This window comes from Notothenia rossii, assembly GCF_949606895.1.
Source record: "Notothenia rossii genome assembly, chromosome: 9".
Taxonomy (NCBI): Eukaryota; Metazoa; Chordata; class Actinopteri; order Perciformes; family Nototheniidae; genus Notothenia; species Notothenia rossii.
Window position 1 is genome coordinate 50,780,755 of NC_136907.1, and position 13,042 is coordinate 50,793,796.

Consider the following 13,042-nt stretch of genomic DNA (forward strand, 5'->3'; position numbering starts at 1 on the left):
TTTTACTGGAATGAAAGAACACAGAGTCTACAGAAGCAAAAAAGCAGCATACTGCATTAAACCTGACCTTCACAGAGAGGTTGAAGTTCATGTGGAAAGGAGGCTTCAGTAGTCTGTCTGCACTCTGTTTAGTTTTGCTATCTTACTATCAATATAGTAAATGTGAGGTAAAGTGTGTAGCCAATGTAACCGGTTAGAACTCAAAGTTGGAATGAGGTCTTAACATTTATGGAAAGGGTCTTAAAAAAGGTCTTAAAAGGTATTAAATTTGACTTCAGGATTCCTGCATATACCCTGTAATACAACACATTAGTTTTATTTCCTTTAACTGGTGGATATAGAGTTTCTGCGGAGGGGGGTTGAGATGCACAGGCTGCAGTGGAGACGCTGCGCACAGATTGACAGCTGGGACACAAACCACTAAATACAAAAACATAATTCAGATCCAGTCGTCATGACTCGACTCCGGAGGGATTCCCCCATAATTTATTAAAGTTTCTCATCAAGGGGGTGTCTCCTGTCCCCGGTACAAACACACTGCCTGAGGAAAGTTAGGCTATGTGTATTTTTTTCGTCATTATCACTTTTTTATTTATTTTGGTGACGATCCGATCCATACTGCTTCTCTGGTTCAAACTGCATCCACCAAACAATAGGATTTATCTCCACCTCCCCAAAATAACCTAAATCTGACACGGTGTGAGATGTTTTTTTAGCTGTTCTGTCGTCATTTCCTGCTATCTTCTTCATAAAGTCAGTCAAAATGAATGAATGAATGGGCGTTTCTTTGACTATTTATGGGCAAATATGGGTGTGATGGGAAGCCCGCAAAAGCTGCTCCGCATTTCGAGTTGATTGTGATTTATAAAGGGAAATAAGAGTAGGATGTGCGGTACGCACTTCCCTCGCCGGTACGCAATGTTTTGTGAATCGGAACATGGCATAACATTTCTGTAGCTATTTTTTTGCTTTGTACTACGTAAGCAACCTTCCCACGTGAATCCTACGCACGGCGTTATAAATGAGGCCCCTGATCATAATGTACTAAAAAGGGAGTTATACTTCAATTACCAGAAACTTATGAAATATTGTTACCTACTACAATACGGGCAGAATCAAGTATCCGTCCAACATTTTTGTTTTTCACCACATCTTGGCCCCATCCACTATCCAGGGATGCCGCTTTTTCTTAGTATAGTATAGTATAGAAAAACAAAAACACCGAAATGGACTAACAACAGAAAGATGACAGATAAGACACATACACTGGTACAAAGACAGAGATACACAGACAGCAACAGAGATAGGATAATTTCACAACAGCTAGGACAGGGAAACAACGGGGACGTGGCTCTTAAAAGTGCCTTTGGATTGATGCTATAGCTTATAACGGTGTTTGGCTTTCACTTAGAACTCAGAGGAATCTGTTGTGAGAAGAAACAACAATTAGGAATTGAACACCTTACATTTTACAGTGACGTTATCTTATCAAATAATTAACAACATCAACATAGCATGATTACAAAAAGACAGTTTGGAGCTATGGTAAAATAGGTTACTGGAAATACATTATTAATGGAAACCATACAATTCCCTATGACTGTAACCTGTAAGATCATATCTGACAAATAAAGGTGACCTAATATGTAAGGGGCTTGGCATTAGTGTCATGAACACGAAGGAATATTTCTGAACTTTTATGATTATTTAATTGTTTTTATTGTTGTGTCATTCATTTAATCAACTCTAACCCCATTGAAAACACATAACTGACACATAATAACTACATTCCTAAACAATCACAAATATTATTTCATGTAATAACAGGTGTCAGTCGTTTGCCACCTCTTAAATAAAGTTAAACTTAGAAGCACCTTCTGTGCTAGCGAATAGCTACTAGCAGCTAGCTAGCATTCTGCACGTTTGATGCAGCAAGTTATACTTTTTTGAATGTCTTAAAATTATTTACAGGCAAAATAACGACAACCCTGCACTTTTAAATGTTCCAACAATGTCTTATGGGTCCGACATAAGGCTGTTTGTGCTGAATATTGAACGATTTTCACACACACACACACACACACACACACACACACACACACACACACACACACACACACACACACACACACACACACACACACACACACACACACACACACACACACACACACACACACACACACACACACACACACACACACACACACACACACACACACACACACTGTATTGTATTATTGTATTGTATGAGAGGTTCCAGGTTTAATTGAGACGAATATTTGTAATTTTCAGAGTTTGTTGTTTTAATATTCATGGGAATATTTGTCATTGTTCAAATGATAATAAACAAACCTTTGCATAAAGCATATTTGTCCACTCATATGTTGATAAGAGTATTCAAAACTTGAAAAATATCCCTTCAAGGTACATTTAGAACAGATAAAACATGTGCGATTAATCGCGATTAACTATGGACAAGCGATTAATTTGATATTAAGCTGATGTAACAGGATCTAGTGATATCCAAGAAACAGAGCTTCATTTAGCATGATACTTGTGTGGGTTGTAGCCTACATAAAACCACTTGGTAATATATAAAAATCTATATATTAAATTATACTTTTATATTATATATTAAGCTCCATAAATAACAAAGAAGACCTTTCACCGGCACCTTTCTAATTTGGTCCGGAAGATTTAAACTTTAACGGACATGTTGATCGGCAAAAAAAAATCTAACTGAAACTCTGCCTCACGGTCCCCTTGTTCCTTGGGTGTTTGTCATCTGCTGGTGGACTAACCGGAGAGAATTACAGTGTTTGCCTCGACGGGGAGGGATTGCATTGAATTACAGCAGCAGGAGGCGCAAACGCTTGCCTCGGGGAGGGAGAAAAAGAGCCACAGCGGAGAATAAACAGAAGGGCAACCATGGGGGATAGGTGGAGAGTTGGCCATATAGGCGGAGCTCCTCGTTCCTGACGTCAGAGCATTTTCAAATCGGAATCAGTCTGTATCAGATCCGTTGCAGCCCCATTTTTAGAGATTTGGGTATGGAGGAAAAGATAGAGGGTTGTGTTTTCTGACACTTGGTGAGTTCCCTGACACACCGGGGACACATATTCATGTATAAAAGACGTACAAAAGTGCATTTTGCATGATAGGTCCCCTTTAAAGTAATTCTGTCCTTCTGTTTACCGCATCATTTATGAGAATAAATGTCTTAACAAGAGAACATAGTCGAGGGGTGATCAATAACATTTCCGTATTTATTTATTTCTCCAGGTTATGTTTTTGTGTGCACTGAGGAGCCTCAAACAGGCGTTTGTTAAATTAAGATTGGCTCAATTTGTGAAAATTAATTCTTCATATATGATAAATGAGAGGTAACATTCTATTTATGGTATTATTTCCACATATTTCTCTCCATTCTTCCTTCTGCCAACGGTGTCGCAGTTTCTCGTCCCTCCCGCTTTTGTGCTTAGTGCGTATGCATGGGTCAGAGTTTGCGTGGAGGATCGCACATTTTCCCGTCAAGTTAGTTTTTTATAAATCGCAAACAGTGCGTAGAAACTGGCGTACGCCATCTTTTGTGCGTACGTACCGTTTATAAATGAGGCCCCAGGTCCTGATCTACACTAATAATCTACACTAATCAAATCAGGACTAGATTATCCCAGTCTAAACATTCTTTATAACACAGTTTTAGATTTGTGAAACCTTAATTCTATTTTTGAAAATGCAACTGAGGGAAATTTGATTTTTCAACATTTGTATTTGTATATCTCCATTTCATTTCTCGTCTGCATCATGTCTTCTTTTTCACTTTGAAACAACAATGTCAAGAGTGCATTACCATGGTAATGCAATAGTGAAATCTCCTGAGTTGCTCCTGACTGGGCTGCTGTGCAGGTCTACAGTATAAACTCTATGGATAATGGGGTAATGAGGATCATGTCTGCAGGCATTTGGGAGGTCAGGGGACTGCAAAGGTAGGAAAACGATGAGGACAAATGGTGGGAAGGAGAGAAAGCAGGGTCTGAAATGATGGCAGGTGTTAGTGGCAGATAAATGAAAATTATTTATATGTTGATAAATGAGACAAAAGGCGCGTTCACACCGGAGTACTTTTACCCCATACTTTTCCCATTTAGTTCCGTTACTACCCCTTATGTCGCGTTCACACCAAAACGAGTACTTAGTGCCGGGAACTTTTACCTCCATTTTTAGTGCCTGCTAGAGAGGTGGTACGAAAAAAGTACCAATTTCCATTGGCAGGCCACAATAACTAAATTAAAGTGTTTTTAAACGTCTTGACGATTGTTTTAGCATGTCCAATTGAAGGACTTTATTTTGTATTGAAAAGGTCCCTGAATTGTACACAATTGTACAATTCAGGAACCGTTTCAATGCAAAAAAAGTACAATTCAGGGATTACACACTTGGTATAGTAAAAGTTGGTACCCGTTGTAGCACACCCACAAAGTTTGGGGGCCAGGCATACTTGTTTACCTGTTTAAAGCAGGTTTAATACTAGTAACACGTTTCCTATTTTTCCCCCCAAGTGCAACAAAGAAATTACACGGTCTTAGAGCTCCCCGTGCTGGAAAATTTGTATATTGCATTTTTTGTCACTTTCATAATTTTCCTGCCACTGGCAGGAGAATTTGCGTGAATTTGCATATGAATTGGATGTCTCAATCCAATTGAGAGGACTGTTAGGCTGAGTGCTTTGCGGTGGAGATTTAATAGAACTCAGTAGTAGACAGCTTTCTTTAGCCTTCATTAGGCATATTTATTTATATCGTGTTAGGAGAGATGCTGTTGGGCTGCCGCTCTGCATTCGATCCAAACAACATCTGAACGGATAAGGTAGAGGCTACAAGTAGTGCAAGTTATAGTCAGTGACGTCACATCCTGGACGCACTGCAGACAACATTGCCCTCTGCAGGACACAATGAGCAAGGGCGCACATAATGGTACAACATTTAACAAGGACATTTGTACATATGCGGGAGAAATCCCATGTTAACCTGTTCTACATCGCCCCCCCGGTACCGGGGGGGAAAAACGCGTCATCTGCAGGAAACAGCGTCTGAGGGCATCTTAATATTTAATAAACTATGAATGTTTTATATCCATGTAACGGGGAAAAACTCAGCTAACTGATCTCTTTTTTTTTCTTTTAAAAAACCCCCCACAATGCTAACGCTCAGCCTCTGAAATAGCCAGGAGCGGAAAAATGCTAACGCATTACTGCACAGAAACTCACTCATATAGCAACCATATTACTTATCTTAACTGCACATCCAACATATCGACTAGCATCGTGAGATGACACAGAATTGATAGGTACATACATCTTCACTCTGATAAGAACTCGCAAAGATATTAACAAGTACAGACATCAAAACATGTGGTGCTAGGTAGCTAAAAACGGAAAAAATGGCTTACCTTGGTCGTTGTCTGGTCAAAAGTGGTCTTCAATGGCATTAAAACGATAAAAACGCTGCTGAAGTTAATCCATAGGTTAATCCAATGTGTCTGTGTCCCTTTGAAATAATTTCTGATAATCCATAAGCAATAAACCGACTTTTCCTTTTCCAGATGTCAGGGCGTGAGCTAGGTTCACTCTCATGCAAAACTGCATGCGCAAAGCCCCCACTTTTTTTTGTTAACGTGTGTCTATGTAGAAATTCCCTTTCGATTCTATTGGCTCTAACGGTTAAAAAGATATGTCAATCACCAAAATCGACCAATGGGTTCCAGAGAAATGGTAAAAAAAGACAATTTCCACCCAAATCACCCCAGAGGTGGAGTTCTATTTCGTCCCTACTGACCGCCAGAGGCGGTGCTTTTAGCACTGCAGTGTTTCCCACAGATCTGAAATATACTTTGGGGGGAAGGTGCCAGGGGTGGGGGCTGCGAGCGGAGCGCGGTGCGGGCGGACCGCGGGGCGGGCTTTGTGATGTGCAACACATGTGACAAACAACAAGTTTTAACAACATGTTTATTCATTAACTTTACATTACTGTATGGCAATATTCATTTTGTACAAAGATGGCACTGTTTGTCAGAGCACTTAATCCGTCTGGGTTTGTTGAAGAACAGCTCCAACGCCTGTGTGTATGGGAACGCCCTTGGTGCTGGTCCACTGACTGCTATCACACGTTACTACAGCTTAAGCACTCACAAACTCTCCTTCTCTTAGCGACTGTAACTCCACAGTTGCCTACACTCTTTTCGGGTTTGCTAACGGTAGCTACTTTAGCTTGATAGCTAGCCATGGCTCTTTCCCCACCCTCGGGTGCTATTTCCTGCTCTAACTGTCTCATGTTTGGTTACTCCCCTACCTCCTTTACTGGTACCGATACATGTGTTAAATGTAGTATAGTTGTTAGGTTGGAGGCGGGAATGATAGCAATAGAAGCCCGGCTCCGCATCTTAGAAAATAACTCAGCTACAGTAAAGCCCATGTTAGCCGGTGCGGACCGGCAAAAGATAGCTCCTCTTAGCCGTCCCCCGGCAACTCCCGAGCAGCAGGGAGAATGGGTGACTGTTCAGAAGGGGCATAACGCGAAACCCGCAGGTCCCCACCAACCCGTTCACGTATCTAACAGATATTCCCCACTCAGCGAGACACCCGCTGAGAAGCCAACTCTGGTTATTGGTAGCTCTATTATGAGACACGTGAATTTAGAGACCGAAGCGTCCACAGTCACATGCATTCCGGGGGCCAGAGCGGGTGACGTTGAGGCGCATCTTAAACTGCTGGCTAAAAATAAACGTAAATACAATAGGATTGTTATTCACGTCGGTGGTAATGGTGTTCGTTTACGCCAATCAGAATGCACCAAACTTAATGTGGCGTCGGTGTGTAGTTATGCTAAAACAATGTCGGACACCGTAATCTTCTCTGGTCCCCTCCCCAATCTGATCAATGATGACATGTATAGCCGCATGTCATCATTTCAGCGCTGGTTGTCTTGGTGGTGCCCAGCAAACAATGTGGGCTTCGTGAATAATTGGACAGCCTTCTGGGGAAAACCTGGTCTGATTAAGAGAGACGGCATTCATCCTACTTTGGAAGGTGCAAATCTCATTTCGGCAAACATTTCAGGGCTCTGTGGACTTAATCCATGACAAACTGGAGTTGAGACCAGGAGGCAGAGTCGCAGTCTTACACGCTTCTCTGCGCTCTCTCCTAGGCAGTCATCCATAGGAATCCCTATCTTGCCTTTAACCAGTATAGTGTTATCAACAGCTCCCGGAAACGTAAGTTCTAATATTACACTAGATAGTAAACTAGAATGCTTTTCAGCCATAAACCTTGAACAATTAAATTCAATGATTCTCTCTTCTAAACCATCAACGTGTATCTTAGACCCGATTCCAACTAAGCTGTTAAAATAAGTTTTTCCATTAATTAGCACTTCTTTATTAAATATTATGAATATGTCTTTATTATCAGGCTATGTTCCACAATCATTCAAAGTAGCAGTGATAAAACCGCTTCTTAAAAAGCACAACCTCGATCCAGAGGTTTTAGCCAACTATAGACCTATTTCTAATCTTCCGTTCCTCTCAAAGATTCTTGAGAAAGCAGTCGCAAAACAGCTGTGTGATTACTTAAAAAACTATGATTTATTTGAAGATTTTCAGTCTGGCTTTAGAACACAACATAGCACAGAGACAGCTCTGGTTAAAGTCACAAATGACATTCTAATAGCCTCTGACAAGGGACTTGTCTCTATTCTTGTCTTGCTCGATCTTAGTGCTGCATTTGATACTATCGACCATGATATCCTATTGCAAAGACTAGAGCACTTAGTTGGCATACAGGGAACTGCATTAGGCTGGTTTAGGTCCTATCTATCTGAACGCTCTCAGTTTGTACGTGTCAACGATGAATCTTCCATGCAAACCAAAGTTAGCCATGGAGTGCCACAGGGCTCAGTGCTTGGACCTATTTTGTTCACCCTATATATGCTTCCGTTAGGCAATATTATAAGGAATCATTCTGTAAACTTTCATTGTTATGCGGATGATACTCAACTATATTTATCAATCAAGCCTGATGAAATTAATCATCTAAATAAAATTCAAGACTGCCTCAAGGACTTAAAAACGTGGATGACCTTAAATTTTTTGATGTTAAACACGACCAAAACTGAAGTTATTGTACTTGGCCCGAAGAATCTATGAAACAAATTATCTAAAGATATATTAACTATGGATGGCATTAATTTGGCCTCCAGTGAGACTGTAAGGAATCTTGGTGTTATATTTGATCAGGATTGATCCTTTAACGCCCACATAAAATCAATTTCAAGGACCGCCTACTTCCATCTACGTAACATTGCAAAAATCAGGCATATCTTGCCTCAAAACGATGCAGAGAAACTAGTCCATGCATTTGTTACTTCAAGGCTGGATTATTGTAACTCCTTATTATCAGGGTGTACCAAGAAGTCAGTCAAGTCGCTTCAGCTGATTCAAAATGCTGCAGCTCGTGTACTAACCAGAGTTAGGAAAAGGGACCACATTACTCCTGTTCTGGCTGCCTTACACTGGCTCCCTATAGAACACAGGATAGAATTTAAAATTCTTCTTCTCGCCTACAAAGCCCTTAATGGGCAGGCGCCATCTTACCTTAAAGAACTCATTATACCCTATTGTCCTACTAGGGCATTGCGTTCCAAGAATGCAGGGTTGTTGGTTGTTCCTAGAGTCTCTAAAAGTACAATGGGAGCCAGAGCCTTTTCTTATCAAGCTCCACTTTTGTGGAATCAGCTTCCAGTTTGTGTTCGGACGGCAGACACCCTATCCGTTTTTAAGAGTGCGCTTAAGACCTTCCTTTTTGATAAAGCTTATAGTTAGGGCTGATTAGATTCAGCCCCTAGTTTTGCTGATATAGGCTTAGTTTGTCGGGGGACATCTTACTTCTTCCTTCTCTCTGTCTATACCTGTGTACTCTCATGTTCCGATTAACCCAGCTTCCCCAAATTTCTTTCTTTTTGGTGTCTATATACGCCGGGATCCGGAGTCATGGATGATCCTGCGGTCCTGTGTCATGGATTGCGAGTCCTGGATCTTGAGTCGTGGCTGTGGTCCTGGATCATAAGTCCTGGATGGATATACTCATGGATTCATCTTCCTATTATACACACATGCATTTCCAAACATTTGGACTACCTATGTTGCAAATGTATTATCTTTTCAATTTACACACGGCATCTATTGCACGTCTGTCCGTCCTGGGAGAGGGATCCCTCCTCTGTTGCTCTCCCTGAGGTTTCTCCCATTTTTCCCTTTAAACTGTGGGTTTTCTCTGGAAGTTTTTCCTTGTACGATGTGAGGGTCTAAGGACAGAGGGTGTCGTATTGTCATACTGATATTCTGTACAAACTGTGAAGTCCACTGAGACAAATGTAACATTTGTGATATTGGGCTATATAAATAAACATTGATTGATTGATATCCGCATACATGCAGCCAGGTGCTCCCCTTTCAGTCGGTTTCTCATGTCAGTTTTCACCTGTAAAACAGACAGTTTGTTTTAAATGAACTATACAGAATGACATGCAACAGGGAATGACACTTACCCTGTTCATCGTAGAAAAATCCCTCTCGCAGTTTACACTGGAGACAAGGATGACCAACCCCACTGAAGAGAGAAGGCTGAGGTTTGGGTATATTTCTGCCCATTCGTCCTTCTCACTGGCCAGGAGCTGCATGATCTCAGCTTGTGTCTTTCAGAGATTAGCCAAGGCAGGGCAAATGAGTATAAAGTATAATTGAAACATTTACAGATGTCAAAACAAGCAATTCTAACCGTCAAGTTCATATTAATTTAAGTATTTACCAACCTTAAATGTTCCTTCAAGAACATGCTGCTTGTAGGAGGTCCACTCTTGGATAACTGTGGCATCCTGCCCTGGGATGAATTTGTTGGCAAGGGTCTGCAACATTGAAATGTTGGTTACATCATTTGAGATAACTGCCTTTGGACCCAGGACACTGAAGGCCCCCAGCACTTCAATATGCTGGAACCTGCTCTCAATGTTGCTCTCCAGGCTGCAGATGTAAGGTTTGAGGACCTGGAATGATATTATACATTTTTCAGTTCAAGGAAAATAAATATTGGAATGTAAAAGTAAGAAGGGATGTATTTACATCTCTGACAAATCTGGCCCACATATCTTCCCGGGGGCGCTCCAGAATTCCGTGTCCCCTCCTGATCCTCTCCGGCAATGCTAAACGCCCCAAGTCCACCTGGGTTGTCCAAGTCTTGGTGTAGGCGAGCAAGGAACGTTCCGGGGAGTGGGGTCTCGCCTGCCTCCAGAATTCTCCTCAGAGTAACAAGTGTGACTGGCACCTAAATGTGGAAAAAGACAACAATATAATAGGATGGATAATGCAAATAACTGGGAGCATCAAATGCATTTTTTTGTAATCTACCTGCTCCTTTATGTGGAGAAAGTTCACATCAGCTCTCTGAAACACCTTGGACAGCATTGCAATGTGGGGCAGCACATCTGCCTGAAGGTAGAGGGCAGCCACAAAGCGGTATGTGGCACAGACCTTATAGACCTTTGGCCACTGGGCACTTCCTTGTGCTCGCTTCTTCCGCCAGAGCAGCCAGCACAGCTGGAAGGTTCCTCTGGAGGTTTTGAACGGCTAGGTGCTGCGATAGCCACCTTGTATCTTTCACCTCCTAACAACAAGTAGAAACACTGGTAAGTAAAATATATGTAAATAATATGACACCACAATAGTATTATGAAAATAGGTGAAAACACACCTTGACTTTCAAGTCGTTCAGACCAAGAGTGGTAGCGGCAGCACTCAGTGTGGCTGACCTATTTGCACTATTTCGGAAGAATAGGTGCAGTTCCTGCAGGTGGTTCCTGAAGTTTGCCATATACCTGACAGCATTTGAGGCATCTTTGCATGCCAGTGCTAGTCTGTGAGCAACACACGCTACAGAAACCAGCTTTGGAAAACTGTCTGTGAGCTGCTTTGCCACTCCATTCAGACGGCCTAAGTTTAAGAATTAAATGCAATGTTGAGGGCGTCATTTTGTTTCCTTTAATAACAGCTGACAATACACATTTCACACAATCCATTAGATTTAACAATAAACTCCATACCCGTCATCACTGCTGCACCGTCTGTCCCGAGTCCGTAGAGCCTGTCTACCGGGAGATCCTTCTTCTGTAGTACACTCTTGATGGCAGCAAAAACGCTGTCAGCTTTCCCATCTTCCAGAGTTACCAGGTCAAGGAAGTGGTTGAAAACATAACCCTCTTTATCCAGGTGTCTAAAATAAAAATGTATAGGTTTTCACACATATTAATAAATATTAAGTTTAACTAGGCCTCATTAAAATGCACATCATTCCTTTAAAAAATACCCCACCTAACATGTAAATCCAGCTGGCGGTTTACAGATACATCTGTGGTTTCATCAACCTCTAGGCTGATTGCTTGAGATGACCTTATCTCTTCCAAAATAGGCGACTCTACTATCTCTGCAAGGATCTCCAGCATTTCATCCACTATTCTGTGTGATTGATAATTGTTTCTTTGATCCACCTGAGAAAAAGAGATCATTTAACATTTAGCTGGTTAAAGTTCTTAGTTTCACAAGCATCATTTTGTACTAGGTTTACCTTCAGCTTTTCAAAGTAATCACAACCCAAAAGCTGAGCTAAACTTAAGAGCTTAGGGTAGTTGGTGTGGTGAGCAATCTCGTTCTTTACTAGCCAGTAAAGACATTTGAATCCACCAATGACGGCCTCATGCTCCATAATAACTGTGGGCTCAAAAGCCTGCATCACTGAGTAGCCTAGACCAAGGGCAAAGACATAATTCATTATATGAGCCAAACATGGTTGATAGGTTGCAGAAATTAGCTTTACATAAAAAAATGATATACCTGATGCAAGTGAGACCTGATGCTTTACACTATATTGATGAGGCTCTGAGGAGATGTGGCGCTCGATATAATCCTTGCGGAAAACAAGAATCCCAACTTCTATGAAAGCCCGTTTTAAGGGGCCTTTCTTTATTGGAGGCTTGTGTTGCCTGCAGATTCGGCAAAACATTCCTTTTTAAAAAGAAAAACGTGTTAATTCTTACAAAAAATAAGTTTTATTACAAATATGAACTTGCAAATGCCATTCATACCATGCTGGGTGAGGTAGAGCCAATTCTTGAACTGTGGCATTTTGAGCCAATCAGGGTTCCATCCTGAGTGGCGATGCTTGGAATCTGAAAATAATGCATTGGTATTACTGCATTTAAATGGTAGAGTTCTCCTTGCTATTATACTATGTCTGTGTCTGTGTCTGTGTCTGTGATGCTTGGAACTGTGCTGCTTGTTCACCTGCACCTGCTTGTACCACACTGGGACCTGCTGCTGCTTGTATCACACTGGGACCTGCACCTGCTTCTACACTGGGACCTGCTGCTGCTTCTACCACACTGGGACCTGCTGCCTCTCCCTCAGTACTCTGACTAGTTGTGCCAGCATCTTCACTGACCACCGGCTAGAATTGAAAACAAGCTTGAATCTAGTTTGGTCTCTGCATTGCAACTCACTGTTGACTGCAATTGTATAATTTCAGGTCAAATGAACCGACATATATCATTATTGAGACTTATGCATTTATTATTGCCATTGCAAGCAAAATGCTAACATTGGCTAAGTTACCTGTGGTCTCTCCTCTCCTCGTCTCTCCTCATCCTCACGCCGTATTCTCTTAAAATATGTTTGAATACTCATATCTGAGGAGTAATGCAGGGGAAATTAACAGTCTAACCTTAGCTAAAGTTAATCTGTGTCCTTCTAACTGGCATAGCCCGAAGAGAAAACGAATTATAATCTTTTTTATATTTAATTTAGCACACGTAACTTGCACGCAGCAAAGTAGGCCTGGTTACGTTAAATACACTCTTAGTTGCCACTAACTTCAAATAATTTGAATCTCCTACCAAAGTCAGAAAACAACAACACAATAAGGAGAAAATTGTTACTT

At 41.3% G+C, this 13,042-nt stretch overlaps 3 protein-coding genes across 13 annotated transcripts in view; 1 reads left to right on the forward strand and 2 right to left on the reverse strand.

Moving 5' to 3' along the window:
• Positions 1-13,033, reverse strand: LOC307017843 (zinc finger protein 862-like). The gene is made up of 7 exons (XM_079647693.1): positions 12,192-13,033; positions 11,675-12,111; positions 11,422-11,597; positions 11,154-11,323; positions 10,805-11,043; positions 10,462-10,717; positions 1-10,378 (listed from the first exon to the last, which is right to left on the reverse strand). Exons 1-6 carry the CDS (start codon positions 12,229-12,231, stop codon positions 10,586-10,588), a joined length of 1,194 nt encoding a protein of 397 aa, XP_079503819.1. The 5' UTR covers positions 12,232-13,033; the 3' UTR covers positions 1-10,378; positions 10,462-10,585.
• Positions 1-13,042, forward strand: part of LOC307017842 (UAP56-interacting factor-like) — a 55,074-nt gene that overhangs the window by 17,337 nt on the left and 24,695 nt on the right. The window lies entirely within an intron of this gene.
• Positions 12,246-13,042, reverse strand: part of LOC307017841 (deoxyribodipyrimidine photo-lyase-like) — a 17,433-nt gene continuing 16,636 nt past the window's right edge. The window contains exon 11 of the mRNA XM_079647680.1: positions 12,246-12,275. The gene's annotated coding sequence lies outside the window, so the exon portion shown is untranslated. The remainder of the gene's footprint in view (positions 12,276-13,042) is intronic.

Excerpts from the sequence above, each read along its gene's own strand:
- LOC307017843 (XM_079647693.1), bottom strand. The coding sequence starts at position 12,231 with ATGCCACAGTTCAAGAATTGGCTCTACCTCACCCAGCATG. Across the intron at positions 11,598-11,674 it reads ATTACTTTGAAAAGCTGAAG|GTGGATCAAAGAAACAATTA; the intron begins GTAAACCTAGTA and ends TCTTTTTCTCAG. Across the intron at positions 11,044-11,153 it reads CGGTGCAGCAGTGATGACGG|GCCGTCTGAATGGAGTGGCA; the intron begins GTATGGAGTTTA and ends TCTTAAACTTAG.